At 44.5% G+C, this 16,814-nt stretch overlaps 1 protein-coding gene and 1 non-coding gene across 2 annotated transcripts in view; both read right to left on the bottom strand.

The window, feature by feature from the left end:
* LOC124719032 (carbonic anhydrase 2-like) overlaps nucleotides 1-7,738 on the bottom strand; it is a 179,579-nt gene extending 171,841 nt beyond the window's left edge. The window contains exons 1-2 of the mRNA XM_047244701.1: nucleotides 7,715-7,738; nucleotides 2,745-2,856 (exon numbers count right to left, since the gene is read on the bottom strand). Of these exons, the coding sequence (XP_047100657.1) occupies nucleotides 2,745-2,856; nucleotides 7,715-7,738 (136 nt within the window). The remainder of the gene's footprint in view (nucleotides 1-2,744; nucleotides 2,857-7,714) is intronic.
* Nucleotides 2,115-2,196, bottom strand: Trnas-gga. Its single transcript is given in 2 exon segments — nucleotides 2,115-2,149; nucleotides 2,159-2,196. It is a non-coding gene; the product is annotated as a tRNA-Ser (tRNA).
* Nucleotides 7,739-16,814: the final 9,076 nt, after the last annotated feature.

Genomic DNA, 16,814 nt, shown 5'->3' with positions numbered 1-16,814 from the left:
AGTATGAAACGTATCTCCTCTATTTAACAAGCGCTCTTCGCTCTTAAGATATGCATGTTAGAGCCATTCCTTACTAGACTTTTTTTCTAGTTTTTGTCCATACCACCAACTCTGAAATTTGCCTACTCTACGATCTTAAAAAACAACAGAACCACTGTCAAGAGGTATCAGAATGGTTTTCGCTTATAAGTTTCGACTCTTTTTTTCTGGTACAGGGTTTCTTACCGCGAATTCATGCATTTATCGTTGTCCATCACCCTTGAAAGTTTGTATCACGGAATCCCCCTGTGTATACGTCTGCAGGCTCCGGCGTCGGTAACATTGACGCTCCGTAGTCTCGTTGGATGACGTTTCCGGACATGGCTTCCAACTGTTGAGTGGTACTGAAGATAGGTAAATAAATTAGTGAAATCAATGTGAAGTAGAAATTAGAAATTAAATGGAAAACTTAGTTTAGTTTAGAAGAATCACACACTGGCAAACAGCGGGCAGAGCAGCAGTGACAGAAGAGCCAATGACCATGGAGTCACGACGTTCAGGAGAAGCCGTCGCCCTCCCCACATAAGCGGACGCTGTCGATTCAGCCGTCAGGGCATCGCCCGACCGGCTCACGTGTTTCTCAATTGTCACATGCGACCAAAGGCCCTCAACTACATTCCAAGAGCCAATGACCGACGTTAAGAAGATTCTTCGCGAAACTTTCCAACGTGCCAGAAGAGGCAATGACCGTGAAGTCGTTCACGTCCAGCGAACTGAATAAATACGCTAGACGCAGTGGGCCTGATAGTGGTTTTCAGTCAGTTTCGGTGCTGAAGACCGTTATGTAAGAAGAGACTACATCGTACACAGACGCATCGAGTCCGCCGCTGTATTGGAATAGCAAGCAGCAGCCTCGCCGCCAGAAGACGGAAGTTAGAAGGTATTTGAAGGCTGATTTTTATGTACCCTGGTGACTCGTGAGGACGGGAAGGAGACGGCCTCACATCAGCAGTCACCTGTGAGCTGGGATGAAGATCTGACAGCCGGAGATTGGCAAGCTGGAGTCCGCTGTTTGAGTCCGGGACACTGGCCTTCCCCTGCCGCGCCGCTCCGCTGGCCGACGCACAACACTGACACACGCGGACGCATAGAGAAGAGAAACATTGGGACACCACATCCAAGGTATCACCACCCGATTCACGACTTCGTTCTCAATAATTAGACGGGCCACCTCACGAGTCGCATCTCCAGTCAACTGGGCGAAACAGCGACACGAGATACACACCGCCACGCGTAATCAGACGCCGCCGCTGCCGCAGCAGAAGGCTTCGCAAACGACACACCTGCCGCTCTCCCAACCAGAACAATCCAGTAAGGAAACCGTTGTACAAATCTTTCAATAAAAGTTATCTTATGTAAAAATGCTGTTTCATTCTACCTCATACCCGAGCCAAGGAAGAACCCACCCTGCCCACATGTTGTTAAGAGGGAAAAAGTAATTTATTTAGTGTTTTTTACCCTGACATGATGATTTAGAATCAAATGCCCTTTGCAGTAATGCTCATCCTAACAACTGACTAGCATCAAAAGAGGTTACCCAGTTACACTACGTAAAACTTTATCTCTAGAAGTGGATAACATGAATTTCGAACCATGCTGTATAATGAGCCTCAATTGCTGGATTACAGGCTTTTAATCCGAAAACTGATGTAAAATGCTATTTTTGCGAGTCATTTAGCACAAATCACCTCAGGTTCTGCCAAAGTCGTTAGAATGTAAGTACAGGGCGAGTCAAAAGTCCTTGGACACCTTCATAAGTTGGAAGATTAAAGGGAAAATTGAAATGTGATCATGGGAACATAGGTTTGACATGGGGCCGCAACTTTTGGAGTGAATGACATTCATGGCCGCTATCCTCAAATCCGCCATTTTGGATTCAAGTCATTTTTTTCAAATGGGGAGGGGGGGGTGTATGACACATCAAGTAACACTCGCTTGAGCTCTGGAATTTAGTTGTGCAATTTGTTTTTGTCTATCTTCTCTGAGCACTATGGGACTTAACTTCTGAGGTCATCAGTCCCCTAGAACTTAGAACTACTTAAACCTAAGTAACCTACGGACATCACACACATCCATGCCCGAGGCAGGATTCGAACCTGCGACCGTAGCGGTCGCGCGGTTCCAGACTAGCGCCTAGAACCGCTCGGCCACCCAGGCCGGCTTGTCTATCTTGTACGGTTTACAAGTTATTAATGTGGTTGCGGTGACTACAGTTGTGCATTGCACAGGATGGACAACACGTAGAACATGTGTTACACCAGTCGGTATGAAGGTAATTTCCCAACTTTGAACATTAATAACCTCTAAACTGTACAAGATAGACAAACACAAATTACACCACTAAATTCCAGTGCGCAAATGAGTGTTATTTGATGTGTCATACACTCCCTCCCATGTAAAAATAATGACTTGAATCCAAAATGGCGGATTTCAAGATGGCGGCCATGAATGACATTCACTCGAAAAGTTGCGGCCCCACATCAGACCTATGTTCCCATCATCACATTTCAATTTTCTCTTTAATCTTCCAACTTAAGAAGGTGTCCAAGGACTTTTGACTCGCCTTGTATGCCCGTGAACTGGGCGGTGTTACTATCTCCCTCCGTGCCCTCGATATTTCTCCAGCGTAAACACGGCGGTGGTACCCCCTGGGCAAGTCTTGAGTTGATACTGGCGGGAGAGAGAATGGGGAGTGGCGTACTTACCGGCGCAGCTGTTGTCGGACAGGATGCGCACCGCCAACTGCGTCAGGAGCGCCAGCAGCAGCAGCTGCAGCCTCACTGCGACACCCTGGGCCCGCATGGCTGTCTGCAGCACCTGCAACATACAGGATCAGTTTCAAAGTCTGGGACGCCTCTTGTCCAATTACAGGCGGAACATAACGTCACGTGACAAGGGACAAGTCGTGAATACACCGTCACTTCAAAGAGTTTCGAGACTGGATTAATAAAATAAAGGGCAAATTAAGATGGCGGCTTCAGTGCATCAGGTGCTCCTACATAGTGTGTCCCCCCTCCCCTACCCACTTCAGTAGAAAGCACAGGCTTTCACACAACCGTGTGAAACTGTCAGAAGAGTCCTTCTTTGTTATGTTCAACTCGCTTGTCGTATCGCACTTTCTTTGATCTTGGCGAACCATCACATACCCATGCTGCACTTTGTCGTTTTGTAGTAGACTCATAAGCACCAAGCTTCGTCACCCGCGATTTTTTTCCGGATTTTGCATTTCAGTCAAGTAGAAGTGTGACTTAATAGGTTTCTTGCTCTCTCTACTCACTCAGTACAGCGTCTTAGTACTAAGAATGTACCACTCTAATTGCAAATGTGACTCGCTAATGTCGGACAGTCTGCTTTATGCCCAATAGCAACTGATGAACAAGGAAAAGCTGAATACAGAAGTCTAAGGAATTTAGTTAATAGAGAAGCTAGGAAAGCAAAAGAAAATTTTCTTGAGGAAATGTGCAGGGAAGTGGAAGAAAATATGCAAAACGGAAGAACTGATTTAGCCTACAGAACAGCAAATCAGTTCTTTAACAAACTTAAAACAACACTCTCAGGCACAATAGAAAATAAAGAGGGGGAAATGCTGTTTGGTGAAGACACGGTGAAAAGATGGAAAGAATACATAGAGGAGTTGTCTGCCGGAACACCTCTTTCGGAGGAAGTAATAGAAGAGAAGAGCAAGTAGACGAAGATGACAAGGGAGATGACATTCTGGGAGAAGAATTTGAGAGAGCTCTAAAAGAACTACGGGACAACAAAGCAACGGGTATTGATGACATCCCTGCAGAACTAATAAATAATGCTGGTGGCAGTATGAAAATGATGCTGCTTAAACTTATTAGGTCCAGCTATAACACAAGAGAGATACCGACAGAGTTCCAGAACTGTATCATTGTTCCTATACCAAAGAAGGTAGCAGCTACAAAGTGTGAACAGTACTGAACTCTGAGCCTAATATCACATGTATCGAAAAGTCTCATAAAAATAGTTCTGAAGAGAATTGAAGAGACCGTTGAGGATATGCTGAGTGAAGATCAGTTTGGTTTCAGAAGCGGATTGGGAACAAGAGAGGCGATTATGGCACTGAGACTCGTTATCGAAAAGCAATTACAGGAAAATAAACTAACTTATATTGCCTCTGTTCAAATGGTTCAAATGGCTCTGAGCACTATGAGACTTAAAATCTTAGGTCATCAGTCCCCAATAACTTAGAACTACTTAAACCTAACTAACCTAAGGACATCACACAACACCCAGCCATCACGAGGCAGAGAAAATCCCTGACCCCGCCGGGAATCGAACCCGGGAACCCGGGCGTGGGAAGCGAGAACGCTACCGCACGACCACGAGATGCGGGCATTGCCTCTGTAGACATGGAAAAGGCATCTGATAACGTTATCTGGCAAGAGATGTCCAGAGTGCTGAGGAACAGTGGAATAAAGTATAAAGACATCCGTGTGATACTCAGCTTCTATAAGAATGAAGTGTCAGTGATTAGAAACTGAAGCAAATACACTCCTGGAAATGGAAAAAAGAACACATTGACACCGGTGTGTCAGACCCACCATACTTGCTCCGGACACTGCGAGAGGGCTGTACAAGCAATGATCACACGCACGGCACAGCGGACACACCAGGAACCGCGGTGTTGGCCGTCGAATGGCGCTAGCTGCGCAGCATTTGTGCACCGCCGCCGTCAGTGTCAGCCAGTTTGCCGTGGCATACGGAGCTCCATCGCAGTCTTTAACACTGGTAGCATGCCGCGACAGCGTGGACGTGAACCGTATGTGCAGTTGACGTACTTTGAGCGAGGGCGTATAGTGGGCATGCGGGAGGCCGGGTGGACGTACCGCCGAATTGCTCAACGCGCGGGGCGTGAGGTCTCCACAGTACATCGATATTGTCGCCAGTGGTCGGCGGAAGGTGCACGTGCCCGTCGACCTGGGACCGGACCGCAGCGACGCACGGATGCACGCCAAGACCGTAGGATCCTACGCAGTGCCGTAGGGTACCGCACCGCCACTTTCCAGAAAATTAGGGACACTGTTGCTCCTGGGGTATCGGCGAGGACCATTCGCAACCGTCTCCATGAAGCTGGGCTACGGTCCCGCACACCGTTAGGCCGTCTTCCGCTCACGCCCCAACATCGTGCAGCCCGCCTCCAGTGGTGTCGCGACAGTCGTAAATGGAGGGACGAATGGAGACGTGTCATCTTCAGCGATGAGAGTCGCTTCTGCCTTGGTGCCAATGATGGTCGTATGCGTGTTTGGCGCCGTGCAGGTGAGCGCCACAATCAGGACTGCATACGACCGAGGCACACAGGGCCAACACCCGGCATCATGGTGTGGGGAGCGATCTCCTACACTGGCCGTACACCACTGGTGATCGTCGAGGGGACACTGAATAGTGCACGGTACATCCAAACCGTCATCGAACCCATCGTTCTACCATTCCTAGACCGGCAAGGGAACTTGCTGTTCCAACAGGACAATGCACGTCCGCATGTATCCCGTGCCACCCAACGTGCTCTAGAAGGTGTAAGTCAACTACCCTGGCCAGCAAGATCTCCGGATCTGTCCCCCATTGAGCATGTTTGGGACTGGATGAAGCGTCGTCTCACGCGGTCTGTACGTCCAGCACGAACGCTGGTCCAACTGAGGCGCCAGGTGGAAATGGCATGGCAAGCCGTTCCACAGGACTACATCCAGCATCTCTACGATCGTCTCCATGGGAGAATAGCAGCCTGCATTGCTGCGAAAGGTGGATATACACTGTACTAGTGCCGACATTGTGCATGCTCTGTTGCCTGTGTCTATGTGCCTGTGGTTCTGTCAGTGTGATCATGTGATGTATCTGACCCCAGGAATGTGTCAGTAAAGTTTCCCCTTCCTGGGACAATGAATTCAAGGTGTTCTTATTTCAATTTCCAGGAGTGTATTAGAAAAGGGGTAAGCCAAGGATGTGCTCTCTCTCCTCTTATATTCAATGCTTGCATCCAGGAAGTTATGGACCAAGTTCGAGAAACTACTGAGGTGGGGATCATGCTACGTTATGCAGATGATATTGCTATAGTCACGGAGACATAAGAAGATCTAGAGGAAGTCCTCAGAACAATGCAAAAAAATTCTATGCAATCAGTATGGAATGAGAATAAACAAGACAAAAACTAAAGTGATGGTATGCAGTACAGGAGCAGAATATGAACCTCTGAGAATGAGAATTGAAAGAGACGAGCTGGAAGTGATAGAGGAATTTACGTACCTGGGAAGCAAAATCACAAGAGATGGTAGAAGCCGGAAAGAAATTTAGAGCAGAATACAAAAGGCCAAAATTGCATTTAATCGGACAAGGAACTTACTCACCAGCATCAACATAAGTCCGAAAATAAGGAAACGTATCATGAAAGGTTTCGTTTGGAGTGTGGCCAATATACGTATTGGAAGAGAGAAGATGGCTAGAGGCCCTGGAGATGTGTTGCTATAGAAGGATGATGAAGATCAGCTGGAGAGACAAAGTAACAAATGAGAGGTGCTTAGAAGAGTACAGGAAACCAGATCTCTGTGGAGGCACATCCAAACAAGAAGAGACAAACTTGTAGGGCACACCCTACGACACAACAACATCATTGGAACAATAGTAGAAGGAGCTATTGAGGGAAGGAATCGGCGGCGGCGACCAAGGATATCGTACACGATACAGATCATGAGTGACGTTTGATGTAACACATACGAGGAATTGAAGAGGAAGGCAGACAGAAGAGAGGAATGACGCTCTGCTGCAAACCAGCCTCGAATGAAGAAGCTACATAGCTTAGTAATCCATAGTAAATTGTGTTCTTATAGTCTAATGAATTAAGCACAGGCAGATGATGTGAATTAATTAATAATAATAAATTGCAGTTGTGAGCGGTGATCTGAAACGATAAAATTTGTAAATATTTGCAAATTAATGTAAGCGGTAGCACAGGTTTAAACTGGCACAATATTAATAGTTTCTTCAGAAATAAAACAGTGTTATTAAGAAATGGTGGTCCCGCAAAATATACTTAAAGAAGGTTCAGGACTGACTGCACAGTGGACTAGAGGTGACAGCAAACAGATGGGCCAGAGAACGGACTGCAGCGCAAGAATTGATTACGACCGAAATGGCAAGGATGTGAAGTGCGGGTGCATGGCCAGGCGAAACGATAGTAAACGGAATACTTTATCTTGCTGGCTTCCAACAGGTATGAGAAGGCCGAGACCAGGCCGTAATGTAATAAAGTGATATTAACTTTTAATCATCTCGAAAAACTAAAGTACGTAATTAATGTTTTTTTTATGTTTTAGTTTTTTTCGTTTGTACCACTTTATCACTGACCTGCCACATTTAGTTTGAAATGCTACGATAACGTGATGGGAGGATTACAGCTGAAAGTCGTATTTCGATTGGTAGTTTCATTTTTACTCAGTGTATTTTGCGTTTACCAGAGAGTGAAAGTTACGTTTCTAATACTTTCCTGTCTCTACAATTCTGAGCTTCTACTGATGGAAATAGCTCTTTGAGCAACCTCTTTGCATGCCAACTGCGGCATTTTCCGCAGCCTATGGAGGTCGGTAAGTCCCTCTCAGTTTGAAACGACGAGGTCTGCCGTGTCTGAACGTGCTTCTGCCATTCTTGTTCTGACGCTCACCTGTTCGAATTGCTGCTGCCGCATTTCATCAACATCAGTTCAAATGGCTCTGAGCACTATGGGACTCAACATCTGAGGTCATCAGTCCCCCTAGAACTTAGAACTACTTAAACCTTACTAACTTAAGGACATCACTCACATCCATGCGCGAGGCAGGATTCGAACCTGCGACCGTAGCGGTCGCGCGGTTCCGGACTGACGCGCCTAGAACCGCTCGGCCAACATCAGTTCTCGAGAGTCCAGTCACATTACTGTGACCTCTTGTCGAAAGCCTGGAACGCCACCTTTTGCAGTGCGGACACTGCGAGAGGAATAGGAGGGTCAGTGAGGTTGTGGAAGGCACCGACATGGTTGAGGAGCCATGCCGACTCCCTGTGACGTGCCCAGCTCCGCTGGGTTTCTCGTAGGGATCCGTGACGCGAAAAGCACGATAAAGATGGTCTCTCAAATTCTCGATATGATTTAAGCAGTGTTAGAACTGAAAAAAAAGTTTCACATTTTCGGATTTTTATCTCATAAAATTTGCAATTTTTCGAATTTAGAACTACTGACAGCCTTGGGAGAGTCAGGCCAAACAAATCTCTACCATCAAGTGAGCAAGATGTACGAGACAGGTGAAATACCCCCAGACGTCAAGAAGAATGTAATAATTCCAATCCCAAAGAAAGCAGGTGTTGACAGATGTGAAAATTACCGAACTATCAGTTTAGTAAGTCACAGCTGCAAAATACTAACACGAATTCTTTACAGACGAATGGAAAAACTGGTAGAAGCCGACCTCGGGGAAGATCAGTTTGGATTCCGTAGAAATATTGGGATAGGTGAGGGAATACTGACCCTACGACTTATCTTAGAAAATAGATTAAGGAAAGGCAAACCTGCGTTTCTAGCTTTTGTAGACTTAGAGAAAGCTTTCGACAATGTTGACTGGAATACTCACTTTCAAATTCTGAAGGTGGCAGGGGTAAAAGGCTATTTACAATTTGTACAGAAACCAGATGGCAGTTATAAGAGTCGAGGGACATGAAAGGGAAGCAGTGGTTGGGAAGGGAGTGAGGCAGGGTTGTAGTCTCTCCCCGATGTTATTCAATCTGTATATTCAGCAAGCAGTAAAGGAAACAAAAGAAAAATTCGGAGTAGGTATTAAAATCCATGGAGAAGAAATAAAAACTTTGAGGTTCGCCGATGACATTGTAATTCTGTCAGAGACAGTAAAGGACTTGGAAGAGCAGTTGAACGGAGTGGACAGTGTCTTGAAAGGAGGATATAAGATGAACATCTACAAAAGCAAAACAAGGATAATGGAATGTAGTCGAATTACATCGGGTGATACTGCGAGAATTAGATTAGGAAGTGAGACGCTTAAAGTAGTTAATGAGTTTTGCTATTTGGGGAGGAAAATAACTGATGATGGTCAAAGTAGAGAGGATATAAAATGTAGACTGGCAATGGCAAGGAAAGCGTTTCGGAAGAAGAGAAATTTGTTAACATCGAGTATAGATTTAAATGTCAGGAAGTCGTTTCTGAATGTATTTGTGTGGAGTGTAGCCATGTATGGAAGTGAAACGTGGACGATAAATAGTTTAGACAAGAAGAGAATAGAAGCTTTCGAAATGTGTTGCTACAGAACAATGCTGAAGATTGGATGGGTAGACCACATAACTAATGAGGAGGTACTGAATAGAATCGGAGAGAAGAGAAATTTGTGGCACAACTTGACCAGAAGAAGGGATCGGTTGGTAGGGCATATTCTGAGGCATCAAGGGATGACCAATTTAGTATTGGAGGGCAGCGTGAAAGGTAAAAATCGTAGAGGGACACTAAGAGATGAATACACTAAACAGATTCAGAAGGATGTAGGTTGCAGTAGGTACTGGGAGATGAAGAAGCATGCACAGGACAGAGTAGCATGGAGAGCTGCATCAAACCAGTCTCTGGACTGAAGACCACAACAACAACACATCACTTATGAAGTCACGTGAGAACACCGGATGAAAATGTAAAAATTTTTACGTGCATTACTTCAAGATCTAATAAAATCGGTATTTTTTTTATATAGAAGGCTGTGGATTGCTGTGTTATAATGGTTAAATTACGTGCTTGTATTGGTGGCACTGTCAAAAACAGTATCGTATCGTTTCATAGTAAAAACGCGCGTTGTATGTCGAGGTGCTAACGTTTTTCCGATGAAAAGTGACGAATAGATTGGTAAATCTCTCAAAAAGTAAAGTATGACGCCAAAACGAAGAGTTTTTAAGAAACATGAGTTGCATGGTACTAGATTTTCGGATAACGGGAAAGATTGTGTTGAACATGTGGCGTGTGAAGTTACAGGCAATGAAATACAGGCAAACTCGTCAGTACCTAGAGAAACACCCATTAGTGCTTCGGAGATTAAAAAAAAAAAACGTTGTGATACACAGTTTTCTCAAAACGAATGTGATGTAATGGTAGGTTAGGCTATATTCTGATAGATTTACACATCCTAGCAAGGGTGTTAGGTGAATGTTTATGTTGTGAAATATGTGGAGAGCCAGTTAGTTTGCATGAAGACAGTGAGGTATCAAATGGACTAGCCAGGAAACTTATCATTAATTGTGCCAGTTGTAAATAGGCTCATTCATTTTGGAATTCTGGTAGCTGTAAAGATAATTATTTTGAAGTAAATGTTAGTTGGTTTTATGGATTGAGGGCTACTGGCTAAGGACACACTGCAACAGAAACAATGTATGTCGTTATGAATGTGCCATGCTCACCTTGTAAAATCGACAAATATGCAGGATTTATTGGAGCTCTTGTGGAATCTTTTGCATGTGTGTCTATGAAGGGTGGTGCAAACGAAGCCGTTGAAATAAATGATGGTATGACTGACATAGCAGTAGCTTTTGATGGCACAAGTGTGGCTACAGTTCTAAGAATTCTGTTGCTATGGTGACCAGTGTGGATACTGGAAATGTAATGGATTTCCGATTTTAACCAAACATTGTTATAAGTGTAAATCAGGGAATGAAGAAGGGCATATCCGTGATAGAAAAGATGAAGAAACAAGTGGTGGTATGGAGGTCTCTGCAGCTGTTGAATTTTTTTGCCGATCTGTGAACGAAAGGGGAGTGTGTTAAACTAAGGTGATGCAGACTCAAAAGCATATAACAGTGTAGTAGGCACTCACCCTTATGATAAGATTATGGGATGTGTTGGTCATGCCCAGAAGAGGATGGGCATCAGGTTGAGGAAGTTGAAACAGTGTTTGAGAGACAAGAAACTTTCTGATAGTAAAACCATAAGAGGCAGGCTGACAGACGAAATGATTGATGAACTACAGCAGTATTATGGGATGACCATTAGAATTAATACTGAGGATTTGTTGAAAATGAAGCAGGCAGTATGGGGTACCTTCTTCCTCAGACTGTCAACTGATGAAAAACCAGTACACCACCTTTGCCCTCCTGGGCCTGATTCATGGTGCAATTACCGCAATGTCCAGTACTCAAACAGTTCATACAGCCATAAACATTCCATCGCATCAGCAGTCGCGGATATCATACACCTATTTACAGAGACCTGGCAAAACCTGAATTACTGAAGAAGTGTCTTCATGGTCAGACTCAAAATCCCAGTCAGTCGTTCCGTAATCTTATACGGATTCGCTTACCAAGAAAATGTTTTGTTGGAACGAAGACACTAATGTGGGGGGGGGGGGGGCAGTGATGCTGTTATTGCTTTTAATGATGGCAACATTGGTAAGGTGAAAGTGCTAAGCATATGGGAATTACTCATGGAGCAAACTGCATCAGAGAACTTGAACGGAGCCGTCCGCTGTGGCCGAGCGGTTCTAGGCGCTTCAGTTTGGAGCCGCGCGACTGCTGTGGTTGCAGGTCCGAATCCTGCCTCGGGCATAGGTGTGTGTGATGTCCTCAGGTTAGCTAGGTTTAAGTAGTTCTAAGTTCTAGGAGTCTGATGACCTCAGATGTTAAGTCCCATAGTGCTCAGCGCCATTTGAACCATTTTTGAACTTGAAAGGATGGACAAGATTTGCATTGATAAAGCAGAGTATGCAGCACAGTTGGCCACTAAGGAGTCCAGAAAGAAGAAAAGAAGGAAAAACTTGGAAAACGATCAAGAGGATGATATACAGTAAGGTGCAGTGAGCTTCTGAGTGACTAAAAATAAAAAATTAAGCATATATTAAGGGAAACTTTAGAACCTGTTACCTGAAAATTTACATTTTCCGTTGCATTTTTCCCTAAATCTCAGAAACCACTTCGAGTAGAGTATTGAAATTTTCAGTGAGTAATAACATACATATCCTGAGTCCACTGAACTAAAAGAACAACATAATGTTTTGTGTAATTAAAATTATTTAGGATAACGTACAAAAAAGTACAATTTTAACAGTGTAATTAAAAAATTGTATTTCCGAAAGCAGTGGCTGAAATGCAATTATTGTAGTTCACTAAACTCAGAACATACACATTAATGTATTGTAAAAGTTTCATGTGAATGGCTACAGTGGTTCGTGAAATACAGGCAAGCCAAGTCACTAATTTAACATTGTCTGGATGGGCCGTTCCCTTAGAGTTGTGGTGTTCGAACCACGCACGCATATCGCGAACTGTTGCGACACGTTGCGTTGTCCTGCTGGTAGACGCCACCAAGGAAAGACAAACTTCATTCCTACAGGTGGCCATGGTTCTCAGCGATAGGTGCATACTTGTGTTGATACATTGTTCCTTTCAGAATAACGAGATTACTCAGCGATTGCTACAAAAACGTTCCCCAGACGAAAACGTTCCCTCCTATGGGCTGTGGTTTATAGACTATTGTTGCACGGTCTTTACTTTCAGACTCTTCACGTCGCTGGAGCATTAAACGTAATTTACCTGAAAAGGCCACCTGTCACCCGCCGTGGACATCCAGTTGCGCTTTTGGAGCGCAAATTTGCAGCCTTTGTGGCCTATGAACAGCAGTCAGAATAGGCGTCTGAACCAGGGGCCTACCATTGAGGCCCACATTCAGCAACGCTCACTGTACAGTCGTTGAGAAGACTCTGTTGACAGACCCTTGGCTCACCTGGACGCTCAGTTGCTGAACGGTTGCGCGTCTGTTCGCCCGCACGTACATATCCACAGCCATCGACCACCCCAGACATCTATAGCCCGTGGTGCACAACACTTGCGTCGCCTCCGGGTTTGGATAGCGCCATTTTAACCACGGCGGCACGCCAACAGTTTACATACGTAGCCGTTTCGGAACTGTTTCCATCTTTGGTCCGAAAGTCAATGATATGTCGTTTTGTTGACAGATACGTCGCCCCGTTTGCACATTACTACAACGACTGCACCGTTTTCCGCGTTCCCCAGTACGCTTTGTATACCCTCCACTGTTGGTGCTGCCACCTGCCGTCTGTAGGCCGGTATTACACTATCAAATTTCTTTGTCAAAAATCTTTGTCAAAGATATTTGATGGTGTAATAGGGAACTTTGTCAAATGTCGTCCAATATTTGATCAAATCTAGGGCCTCGCTGTAGATTTGATCAAAGAAGTCGCTTGTCTTCTGTTCACTGCAATGTGACATGTTACCACATGGAGCGCTAGCATAGCTGCAGCGTTCTGTCGTCTGTAGTGTTTTTTTATAAACATTGCCGGTAAATACAATTGGTGTCTGCCGACAACTACAAAATTTATAGAGATGTATGAAGCTGATGAGGCGCTTTACAACGTGAGGCACCCTGAATACAAAAATAGACTAAGAAGATTGGAGACCTGACCTGACCTAACCCTCTCCTGTAGCAAGGAATTGGAGTGTTACAGTGAGCCTGTCTTCTGCAGATGTAACAGTTCTTAACTGAGTATTGTGCTTTGCGATATGATGACACACTTCACTGAGCACATACAGAAATGTATGCTCATCCATTCTTAAGTAATTGATGTACGGCTTGACGTCCTCCGCTATAAGCTCACGTAACAAGTCTTGTTGAATGCTTTTATCTGTGATCGTAAAACCTACGGCTTCACCCAGGTATGTTTCCTTTTTTCCCCCGCTTCTCATCCGCATGTGCACACAGTTCAATTGTGGTACATGCAACTGCTGCGGTTAATAACAAGGTGTTGTCAGCCGTCTTGAAATTTGACGAAAAATATGATGACAGTGTAATGCCCCTTCTAGCGCTACGTCAAAGATCTTTGTCAAATATATTTGACGGAATATTTGATCACATCTTTGACAAAGAAATTTGATAGTGCAATACCGGCCTAAGTGATTATCGCACGTTGACGTCGCACATAGGAGGCAGCCATATTAATGTGACTGAGCGTATCTGCGTTGGGAGGAAGAGACGGTTTGTCTGGTGCGGATGTGAGCTGGTTCAGATATTCTTCAGTGAGGAAGAAATTGAATGAGATCGTTTGAACTGATTGCCGTCGTGATTATTAGACAAATGACCAGATTATTTCGTGAGTGCATTTGCATTTCTAAACAATTTACTATTACTCTGGGTTCTGGCTTGCGGTAGTTTGCTTATGCGTGGCGAAACGTACACTCGCATGCAGCTCATTTCTGGTTAAATGGAAGCTGATTACAGGGGCGAAGATTACCGTTTACAATCTGTCATGCTGAAGATTGAAAGTTATCATTTCCTGAAATCTGAGTTGTGCCTTTATTTAAAGTTAGGTTCTCGGAACATGTTCTTACGCTTACGCTTTCGTATTCAAAGCGTGTGTATCCACGTCGGCTTGCAATTCAGTTAGACCCTTTTGGCAATCATAAATAGTAATTAATGCGACGCTTTTGTGAAATATTTCCATCGAACCAAGTAATCTCACTGCTGTTTTCCTTGTCATACTGTGTCGCGTTTTTTTCGCCGCCTTCTTGCTATTATTTGACAGTGCATATTGCCACGCGTAAGTATTCTGATGCAACAGAAACAGTTTTCCTGATTCAGGCCTGCAGTTGCACGCCACTAGTAAAAAGTAGCTTTTGAGTAGGTTTCAGATCCAGAAACGTAGGTCGTCAGCTGGTGTACGGATGAGTGTTAACTTCTAAAATTTACTGCGGACCGAGCCGACACGTTATTGAAATGAAATGCAGGGTGATTCAAAAGTAACTGTACACACTTGGTGGGAGTAATGTATGAATCAAAATAAGAGTAAAGCGTTGAATGGAGTTTTGTCCGCAACTGCTTTTCTTCCAAGCTATGATACATAATGTTATTTGTGGTAGGCATTACATCGTGGGCTAGCACAGGCTTTTGGCGTGTCGCCGTTGAATCTATTTCAGTGCCCAATACCGGCAGAGTTCTTCGTTTCTCTTAAAAACTTCTCTACACACATTATTGAGTTACTCATGTTTTTGTCACGTTGTACTTGAGTTATGTAAAATTTTCATGCAGTCAGTTGGTGGACGGTTTCGTTTCCAGTAAGACAACCCCGACATTCATTGTGGGCTGTTACTCACTTAGACGTAGTCACGTCTCTTCCATCAGCTGACGTTTTTATTTGCGCGATGCAAGAGACCACCAGGAATGTGTCTTGCGCTAACGGAGATAGGGCTACACTCACTTTGAGTGGCAGACTGCAGTGAATGTCTGCGAATGATTTATCTAAGACAAAACCGGTCTCATGCTGCACCCCCTCCCCCCCCCCCCGCCCACCCCCCCCCCCCCCCCCACACACACACGAACCAGTAGAGGCGCAGAAAACAGGGCTCCTGGGTAATACGGCCACCAACAGTAGTAGACAAAAATGCTGCAGACAGGAATTTATTAACAGGAAGGGATTCCTAATGTGGTGTTACTAGCTTGTGGAAGATGGACGGATGGGGGAGATAGGATGGTCTACATCTAAGTATATACGGTGTACAAACGAAAGGCGGCGGCCAGCGAACAGTGAAAAAAGCAAATAATACTAATAAACATTTTTACAGAATCCGATGGTTTACCCACTACGATGTATTATGACTGAGTACATGAAAACCTTATAACAGTCTCCGTGGATCCAAACTGCAGGTATACGCTTCAGGACGATCACGTTACAACAGGTGCCCTTATGGGCATCGTTCATGTGAAGGCAGGCTTCAGCACATTTCCTCATCGAAACCTGCACACGTTCAGAAATCACAACCATCCACAATGCTTCCCCAGAGCTCATCAAAAATATCAACAGTGAAAATATGAAATGTGTGGCTAGGGCCTCCCGTCGGATAGCCCGGTCGCCTGGTGCAACTCTACATCTACATCTACCTGATTACTCTGCTATTCACAATAATGTCCCTAGCAGATGGTTCGGTGAACCACATTCAAGCTGCCTCTCTACCGTTCCACTCTCTAACGGCACGCAGGAAATAAGAGCACTTAAATTTTTCTGTCTGAGCCCTGATTTCTCTTATTTTATCATGATGATCATTTCTCCCTATGTGGGTGGGTGGCAACAGAATGTTTTGGCAATCGGAGGAGAAAACTGGTGATTGAAATTTCGTCAGAAGATCCCGTCTTTGTTTTAATGATTGCCACTCCAATTCACGTACCATGTCTGTGGCATTATCTCCCCTATTTCGCGGTGGTACAAAACGAGCTGCCCTTCTTTGTACTTTTTCTCGATGTCATCCGTCAGTCCCACCTGATGCGGATCCCACACCGCACAGCAATACTCCAGAATAGGGCGGACAAGCCTTTAGTGGACCTGTTGCACCTTCTAAGTGTTCTGCCAATGAATCGCAGTCTTTGGTTTGCTCTACCCACAATATTATCTATGTGATCGTTCCAATTTAGGTTATTTGTAATTGTAATCCCTAAGTATTTAGTTGAACCTACAGCCTTCAGATTTGTGTGACTTATCGCGTAATCGAAATTTAGCTGATTTCTTTTAGTACTCATGTGAATAACTTGACCCTGAATAAAGGAAAGTGTCAATTGTCACTTTTCGCACCATACAGATATCTTATCTAAATCATTTTGCAAGTCTTTTTGGTCATCGGATGACTTTACAAGACGGTAAATGACAGCATCATCTGCAAACAATCTAAGACGGCTACTCAGATTGTCTCCTATGTCGTTAACATAGATCAGGAACAATAGAGGGCCTATAACACTTCAAATGGCTCTG

The sequence above is a fragment of the Schistocerca piceifrons genome, chromosome 10 (genome assembly GCF_021461385.2).
Source record: "Schistocerca piceifrons isolate TAMUIC-IGC-003096 chromosome 10, iqSchPice1.1, whole genome shotgun sequence".
NCBI classification, from domain to species: Eukaryota; Metazoa; Arthropoda; class Insecta; order Orthoptera; family Acrididae; genus Schistocerca; species Schistocerca piceifrons.
The sequence above is the reverse complement of the archived record's forward strand: the minus strand, read 5'-3'. Positions and strand labels throughout refer to the sequence as shown.